This window comes from Quercus suber, unplaced genomic scaffold (assembly GCF_002906115.3).
Source record: "Quercus suber isolate HL8 unplaced genomic scaffold, Cork oak 2.0 scaffold_754, whole genome shotgun sequence".
In the NCBI taxonomy this organism is placed as follows: domain Eukaryota; kingdom Viridiplantae; phylum Streptophyta; class Magnoliopsida; order Fagales; family Fagaceae; genus Quercus; species Quercus suber.
In genome coordinates, this window is record NW_027070190.1 from 93233 (window position 1) to 102833 (window position 9601).

Genomic DNA, 9601 nt, shown 5'->3' on the forward strand with positions numbered 1-9601 from the left:
TGAAATAGATGAAGAGAAAGTAAATAATGTAGAGAGACAAAGCAGAAAAGTCCATAGCGAAAAGTCCTTGTTAGTTGTTAGGCTAAATAAATCCTATACTAAAAATACTTGGACTACAATAAACCCAATTTCTTGTATTGCTTGTACACCAATTAGGACTAGAAACTAGATACATTGAATATGGACAACAACAGACTTTGACCTTAATCAAGATTGGAACTTAATATATTTAACAAACATATCAAGAATGGATTGAACATACCCAGGCAGCACACACACGCTACTAAATTTAGTAGCTTTAGCATATTCTATGGTTTATCATTTATGCCTTGCCTCCTTCTAAAAGTCTATAACTTGAAAAAACAAAGGAAGTCAAAGTGGTCAAACTGGGAAACTTTCATATTTGAGCAAAAATGATTCTGCTTAACTACAAGCTTACAGAACTAATTATATAATAGGAAACAGAGGTTGGCGCCAAAGTAAAAATGAACAGCAACAAACTATATAGCCTTAACGGTTATTTACTTCAGTTAAACGACCTGTAGCTTTCTTTTATCATTAAGACAGAAGCAAAACGACATATAACATATCACGCATTTTATGGTCAAGAATTCTACCTAATCCCAATTTTCACTTTCTCTACCACAGTATTACAGTTCGGGGATCTCTTGACATTTTCCCCTTCTTTGAATATGTATATGCCACTTTGTGGGACACGCATATTAACTTTAGATGAATTTTCTACACAACATAGTCTTTATTTCCAACCTAGCCAACTAGTACAATTGGTCCATCTTACTAAACCGATGCTTTGATTTGAATGGCTTTGGGAACTGAATGGTTCATATGTACAGTCAAATGTCAAAATTAACCACCTTAACATTAAGGGCTCTCTTTTCCTTTCTCCTTGTTCATACATGACTACTCTAATCACACAATCTACAAGGATGCTTTTTTTTTTTTTTTTTTTTGTCTATATTAAATTTTATTATATGTTTAGGAGAGAAAATTTCAAATGCTTATTTAGAAATCTTCAAGTTGATTTGAAAAATGAAAATAGAAAGAAGAAAATAATATAATGCAGAGAGACAAAGTAGGAAGTAAGAGAAAGACTAAAAGAAAAAGAACAGAGAATTAATGTAACTTGACTTGGATGGTTTATGTCTATATCTTTGGTATTAGTAGTTTTTAGTATTGTATAATACACGTTATTGTGATATAAAAAAAGTTTTGTATTATAAAAAAATATCAGAAGTGCCTATGAATCCCATGATATATATATATATATGTGTGTGTGTCATATATATCGTAATACCCACATATAGTTTAAATTGGAGTTTTTACTAAAATTCTGGGCTTTGATAGGAGGCATAATGCTTTTCTACTTGTTTTTAAATAATATTATTGGGCTATCGCTATTTTAACCCAATATAAAAATTTTTGCATGAGTTTTTTAAAATTATAGGCTACCAAATTAGTTTCCATTAGCAAATTGTTGAATTTTAACATAAGGAGTCCATTTGCTATACTATCAAAGTTTATGTATTAAATTAATTGGAAAAAAAAAAAAGTTAAGAATGTCCTAGTGCATATTATCTCCAATAAACGTTTGCCTAGCATTTTTTTATTTTTTTATTTTGGATCTTATGAATTTTCCTTTTTTAAATCAATCGTAATCAAGCATTATGGAGAAGCACGCTTTGGGAAAAGTACTTTTTAATGTGTTAGGAACTTTCGTGGAAATGGGATAAATTAAATATATTCTCATGTCCAGAAAATTTGACTGGAAATGGGATAGGGGCATAAAACAATTTGATTGAAAGTGGAAATTAAAAGAAATAAAATTAATTAATAATGTAGTTTTTTTGTTAATAACAATGAACTTAAGGCTGCGTTTGAATCGGGTGAAAAGCATTTCCGGAAATGCTTTTCACCATTTCCGGATGTTTGGTTGCGCACGGAAAACGCATTTTTCGGAAATTAATTTCCGTTGACCCGTGGTCAAGGCTGAAAACGATTTCGCCTTTCATTTTCACTTCAAATCTAATTTTCCGGAAAATTAGAAACAGAGCACGAAGAGAGAGGGAGAGAGGAAGGAAGAAACGGTGAGCCCAGGCGCACTCCACCTGAAGCACGTCCTCGCCGGTCAGATCGCCATCCTCGTCGCCGTCGCCTCCTTCGTCCTTGATCTCGTCGCCTACTTCGTCTCCGATCTCGTCGCCTCCTTCGTCACCGATCGCGCAGCCTCTCGATCGCACCGCCCTCTCGATCGCGCCAAGATCGCGATCACGGCGCCAAGTTCGTGCTTGCGAGATCGCGCCGAGATCACGCCGTCCTCCTCTGGGTCAGATCATCATCTCCGATCTCGATCGCACCGCCCTCTCGATCTCGTCGTCCTCCTCTGATTTTTTTTTTTTTTTCGTTGCGGTGTGTGTATGGTGGATTGTCCGTGGGTTTGTGTTATTGTTGTGGTTTTTTTTTTTGATGAACTGATTGCTGTTGTTTTGTTGTGGTTGTTGTTTGTGTTCTGGAATTTGCTGCTGCTGCTGTTGTTGTTGTTGCGGAATTTGTTGCCGGAAATTGTGAAAAAATGGTAGGAAAATAGCATTTTCCTAATAGAACCAAACACATAAAAATATTTTCCACAACAATTTTCCTAATACAACCAAACACTTAAAAATATTTTCTTTTTTCGGAAAATAGCATTTCCGGAAAATAAGTATTTTTCGGAAAATATTTTACGACAACCAAACGGACCCTAAAAGGAAAAACAAAGAACAGGAATACAAATGCATAGAAATTGCAGGGAGAGATGAAATGAGCAGTGGGAAACTAACTGCTCAACGACCTCTAGTTTTGCTTTCATCATTAAAAACTCGAGTAGAACGACATATAACATATCACGCAGTACAGCCAAGAACTTAAAACGGTTAAACCCAATCTCTCAACGGCATGCAGTATAACAGCATAGCTCCAAGAACGACATATAACTTTCTTTTGGAAGTGACTCTCTGCAATCTTTTTTTCTCTCTTTATAATATGCCTTGCATTGCGGCTCATGTTTTGAGATAGGACTAGGAGAAAGTGTACATCGACATAAAAAAAAAAGGACTTTGTATGTGCCGATTAAACCGCCGATTCACCATTTTCATACTCGTATAAACTGAGTTTCATTCCTTTTATCGAGTTTCGTGTTGTGCAGGTAGTAGTAGTGCAAAAGGAGGACATTGTTGTGTGCGTATGGGCTGTTGAGGAAAAAAACTCGGCTTGGAGTTGGAGTAGTAGAGAATGACTCTGCTGTGTCCACCTCTAGTATTATTTTTGTAATAAATTTTTTTATTTTTTTTTTGTGTTTAAGTTTTCTAGAGGATGATAAATTGCAAATAAAATAAAGAAAAAAAAATGATTTCAAAAGCAAATGGCATCTGGGAATTGTCCCGTAAGATTTTCGAAGCTAATAATTCATTTGAATGGAAGGGCAAGATCATCTACAGGAAACCACTAATTACAAACACAGAAGGATGAAAAATAGCAGGATGAAGGTCTTAAAAATGGAGGTTATTATGCTATTGAGAAATGAGAAGTCTATTGAAGTGTCCAGGAAATAAAATTGAAGATTCTCTAGATGGGAGTAATTTTGGCATTGACAAAAGAGATAATGAGATGAAAATAATGGGAAAACTTGAAAATTCTCGAGAACATGACCATAAGGAACTTGATGAGATCATTTATATGGGTGTGACCACTAATTCCTTCTCTCTCCAAAACGTGAGCCACAAACAATTTATTATACCACTTTATGGAGGCATTTTTACCCAAGATATGTTCCAGAGCATGATTAGCGTTTGGCATGGGGAAGTTCTAATTATAGATCCAACTGGGGTAGTTCTTTGTTGCCGTAGAAAGCCGTTGCAGTAGCCTTAGTGTTTATTTATTTATTTATTTTTAAGTAGTGCAATTTTAGTTGCTTTTTCGTGTGTAGAGGTATGTGGAACAAGTTTTTACTTTTATTTTTTTAACAAGGATACTAGAGAAAGAAAAGTGGATGCCTTGTTAATTTGTAAAATTGCAATAAATTGTAGGTGGAAAGCAATTAACAAGGAGAGAAAAAAAAAATGCTATTTATTTTGTAAATGAGGTAAAAAACGATAAATATTTAGAGTTATTTTTTTAATGGTTAGATCTTTTAGAATTTTATGGTGTAAAAAAGATGTAACTTGAACCCACATTAAATTTTCATGGTTATTTTTAAAAGAATTATATAAGAAACAATTTGTTTGGAATATAACATTCTACAAATCAAGTTTAATAACATGTAGTTAAGAATATAGTGACCATAAAATTTCAACTTATGATGTCTACCATGATAATTGCTCTTTATTATCAAACCAATATACTAATTTTAAGAGACTATATGTTGAGCTAACTATATCCTACAAAAATAGAATGTTTAAGTCAATGAACATGATTAAATGTTTTTCAATTTACTTGCATAATAAGCTAATATTCATAACTATATTAATTTTACTAATTTGCATTTTATCTCTTTCTAATGAGATGTCATATAATTAAAGTTAATTCTCAAAATATTATAACATATATTAATAAGTACTAAACATAAGTCATAAGTCATAACATAATTTATTGCAAAATATTTCTAATGACATATTATATTATATAATTGAAGTTGATTCCCAAAATAATATAATAAGTATTAAACATGTGCATGAGATAATTTATTACAAAATGTTTTCAAAAGCATAACCAATTGCACAGGATATCTTAAAAAAGAGCATTCAAAGAAGAGCTGCAGACTAATGAAAGGAGAGGTTATTCTAGAACTCGCTTGCCCTCATGTCTTTATGCACCGAAGCAATTCATAAACCATATCATTAAAGTGGATATACTTAGAAAACAGAGGTTAGCGTCAAAGTAAAACTGAACAACAACAGCAACAAACTAACAGCCTTAACGGCTATTTAACAAACTTCAGTTAAACGACCTGTAGCTTTGCGTTTATCATCAAAGACATAAGTAAAACGACATATAACATATCACACATGTATAGTTAAGAATTTAAACCCAATCTTAACGTTCACTTTCTCCATCACAGTATTACAATTCAGGGGGTCTCTGCCATTTTTCACTTCTTTGAATATGTGTGCCACTTGTAGGACATACTGGCGGCGCCATGGTATTTCTAGGAACACCTAAGCTGAAAAAAAAAAAAAATTTATATATAATAATTAAAATTTTTTATATTTGCTCTGTATTAGGAACATCCTTAAATTATAAATAAAAAAAAAATATATTTGTTCTACTTTCAAGGAAAAAAAAAAACCCCAAAAAAAATTTTGAACTAAAATTTGAAATAAAAAATTGTAACAAAGCCAAGCCCACGGCAAGCCCAACAAATTACAAAGGTAGCAGATCATTGCACAGTGGCACTAAGACTCTTTCTCCCTTTCTCCTCACTCGGACTGTTGTGTTTTCTTTTCTTTTGCTGATATTTCTTTAGGTTGATGAAGTCTTTTCCTGTTTGGTAAAGGTGTTTAAGGCTTAGTAAATAACGCCAGTCAAGTCTATCTTCTCGCCCACTGTATACCACTGTACCAATTTTTGTTTTGGCCTCAAAATTTTTTTTATAGCTAGTGTACCAGTCAAATCTCTTTCTTTTCACTTCAAAAAAATTCTCTTTCTTTTAATTTAATTTATTATATTTAGTTTTTAACTTGGTTAATAAACATGTATTACAGTACCACTGTACCACTACTGCCACAGTAGGTTGTAGCTTTAAGAGCTTTAGGCTTCATCAAGTCTCTTTTTTAATGTTTTAATAATATTTTATATTAGATTTAAATTTGAAAATAGTGGTTTTCTATTTAGTTACTTTTTTGAATTATCTATTTATTTTTTTTATTTAGTTATTTCAATAATGATCTTAGTAAATTAACTAATTTTTATAATAAGTAAATCAACTATGATAATGTTATTCCAAAAAAAAAAAAAAAGCTACTATAATATTGCTATATACTTATATATTTGTTTATTTATTATGTTTGCTTAAAATTTAATATTTCTTATTTATTTTATGAAAACTATAATATGAAAAATACTTTTTGTACTAATTTAATATATTTATTTATATTTAATTAATTATTAAATTAATTATGACATCATCGCAGTTCGATCTTGGTTCAACTTCGGTCTCACCTTAAAAACCTTGAACCTCTCTCTTTTTTGGTTCTATGAATGGTCCAAGTTTCCACCCTATTTTCCTCCCTATATTTTCCATCTCCTCTAAATTCACCCCAACCAAACATAGTGTTAGTGTTGGTGTTGGTGTCTTGCAGTGAGATACAATAAATTGGCTTTATTTGATTCACTGTGTTCTAGTGCTAGTGCAAGTGTGCAACTAATATTAATAAAAATGGTTGTGTGCTGTGTGCTAGTTAATTGGTTCAACTAATGGTGATAAAATATGTAATAAATTACTCTTTTTTAGACTTGGACTTAAGCTATACGGCCTGTATATTTTTGTGCTGCACAATTTATTAACTTTTTTTTTTTTTTTTGGTTAAGTAATAGTGTGATATTCCAAGTATCAAACAACCATAGTAATTAGTTGAACTAATTAATTTTGTTTGTTTGGGATATTAATTAACCAATAATTAATTGGAAAAAGCAACTAATAAACAATAATTAATAATTTAAGTAACCAATACATTATAAAAGACAAACAAATTAAATTATGTTAGGCTAAACAACAATTAATAATTTTATAATTAATGAAACAACAATATAACAAATTATATAAGCTTTTGATGAATTTTCTAGAGAACGGTCTTTACTTCTAAACCTAGTCAACTAGTCCAAATCAAGTTCTTTTATTTGGTGAATAATAGAGGTTTGAATGTCCTTTAAAAGTGGAAAAGAAGGTCAAAGTGAAGAGGAGGAAGAAATAGCCCATCTTACCAAAACTGATGCTTTGATTTTTTTTTTTTTTTTTTTTTAACTGGTGCTTTGATTTGAATGGCTGGGGACTGAATGGTTCATATATGAACAGTTAAATGTCAAAATCAACCGCCTTAACATAAGTGCATTCTTTTTTTTTTCTTGTTAATACGTGGCTAGTCTCATCACAGTAGTGAATCCTCAAAAAAAAAAAAAAAAATTTCTGTCAATATTAATTTTTTAAAATATATTTTTAAGAAAAATTTTTTTATGCTAATTAGAAAATTCATAGGTATGATTTATAAAATTATAGTTCAAATGTGCAAAACAAATTTTAACTACTTTTTACCTATGCTATGTGCCTGTTATAAATTTATTTGTTGGGAGAATTATTCATTGATGTATATACTCTTCATTTGTTAGAGTATTCTTCATGTGTGTCCACATGTTCCTTAAAGTGTTTTTTTTAATAGGAAAAACTTAGAAATTCTTGGCATAAGCAACAACACTTTTTTTTTTTTTTTTTTTTTAATTTTGAAAAAGGAAACAAAATTATAGAATGAATATTTACCATTTAAGACATCAAAGATAGGATCCTTCTTAGGATAGTAAAACATAAATCATATTGTTTATAATATTTTTATGTAATGTTTCTATATACGAATAAGAAGAAAATAACAAAAAAAAAAAAAAAAATTTGTTCCCTAGATGAGATATCATGATAATTTCTTTTGCATCATTCTCTTGATCTCTTCTTTCACATATATCTCCCTCTTCTCTATAAATTTCAATATGAAGATTTACATGCTTTCTCAGCATAATCACCTAACTAGTGCTAGGATTTTAGAGAGAGAGAATTGGGCTTTTAATAAATAACAATTTGCAATCTTGGATTTTGACACAAATTTATTTTGTTTATTAATGTTGGAAATATGTGTGCTAGTGAACTCTCACATTAAATAAATAAATAAGTAAGTAAGTAGTTAACATAGTATAATTGGGTTCAAACTCATAAACTTAAATTTTTTGGTTAAGTGGTGTTTCTATATGTTATATATTAATTATTCAATTGGAATTTATTATCTATAGCAAGTATTGGCAACAATATTAACTCCATGAATCTTTAACATAAGTTTGTTTTCAATTAGGTTGTAAATTATACCTTGCAATTATCACCTGGAATGGGAAATTAGAAATTATTTTGGTCCATAGAAGCAGTTGCACTTGTTCTTTATTAAACCACACGGATTTGAATTATCTCCTCTCTAAATATCTCTCTTTTTCTTTGTGGTTTGCACTGAAAGCAGCTCACACCACTACACTTTTATCCACTGGCAACACTTATATCTAAAAGTTGTCTTATTCACACCAGCCCTTTTGGAAAACAAAAACGTAGACTCGCCTCCTTTTTCTTGGATTGTTCAAACCAAAATTCGAACGAGTGTGGACTTGGCGTCAACGACCTTGTCTGAACTAGTGATGTTGTGTGGCTCATAAACCGAAGTAAGTCACCAGGGCCACTGTTTGGTCAGAATTTCTGCTAATAAATATCGGCTCCACCGAAAGTGAACGACCTTGATTTTGAATACTTTTTGACAAATTGAACCACCCCACATGCTGTTTATCTACCCTTTTCTTTCTTTCTTGTTTTGATCTTAGTTCCGTTGAATTTCACTGTAATGGTGTGAATTGAAAGAACTTTGAGGCTAGTGTTGTGTTTGTACTATTTTGGGATTTTTCTCATTATATTTGCTATTCACACTTTACATTAAATAATATGTTAGTAGTATCTTAATTTATAGAATTCCTCTCGGGAAAAATCTCTTAAAGCCTATTGTTAATCTGAGAACATGGCTAATGGCAAACCTTCCCGTAGAAGTCATAAATTATGCTGTGGTGTTACAGCAACTTTCTTTGTTATCTTTGTCATTGTTATCATAACCTTGTTCTTTACCATCTTCAAGCCTAAAGACCCCAAAATTTCCCTCTACCCTGAAGGCATAAAAAGCATTGACTTCTCAGCCTTAACACCTAATGTCACCTTGTCATTAGGCACTGTTGTTGCAATTGAGAACCCAAACTATGGAAGCTTCAAGTACAAAAACAGCACATCTTATGTTACTTATCATGGGGAAGTTGTAGGTGAAGCTCGAATTGAGCAAAGATATGTGCCTGCACGCCACAAGCTTAACATTACAACTTCTGTGGAGCTTAAGGCTGGTAAATTGCTAACCAATCCCCATTTATTATCTGATTTTGCTGGTGGGAGCTTGAATTTGACTTCAACAGCCGTGTTGCCTGGGAAAGTGATAGTGCTAAACATCTTCAAGTTCCATGCCACCGTTTATAACAGTTGTAATATATCTGTTTTTATTAGTCCTCAGAAAGTTGAGTCCATGTGCAAGACCAAACTCAAGTTATAATTTTTGTTGTTATTCATTCATTTCCCTGCATATTTCCTTATCATCGTGTAATCACATAAAAAAAAAAAAATGGCAATCCAAGGAACTCATCATGGTCTCTCTCAATCAAACTCCTACATCGTCTTAGAGTTTCAATTTTTATAATCTCAGACTACTACTATAAACGTTAGACCTTTTTGTAGTGATACTCTTGTTATGTAATTTATTATAGGTCTGTTTAAAAA

The 9601-nt window shown here is 31.5% G+C and overlaps 1 protein-coding gene across 1 annotated transcript; it reads left to right on the top strand.

Annotated features, from left to right (window-relative positions):
- Window positions 1-8804: 8804 nt before the first annotated feature.
- LOC111985949 (uncharacterized) lies at window positions 8805-9377 on the top strand. Its single transcript, XM_024017590.1, has one exon. The coding sequence runs from the start codon at window positions 8805-8807 to the stop codon at window positions 9375-9377; it is 573 nt and encodes a 190-aa protein (XP_023873358.1).
- Window positions 9378-9601: the final 224 nt, after the last annotated feature.

Excerpts from the sequence above, each read along its gene's own strand:
- LOC111985949 (XM_024017590.1), top strand. The coding sequence starts at position 8,805 with ATGGCTAATGGCAAACCTTCCCGTAGAAGTCATAAATTATGCTGTGGT.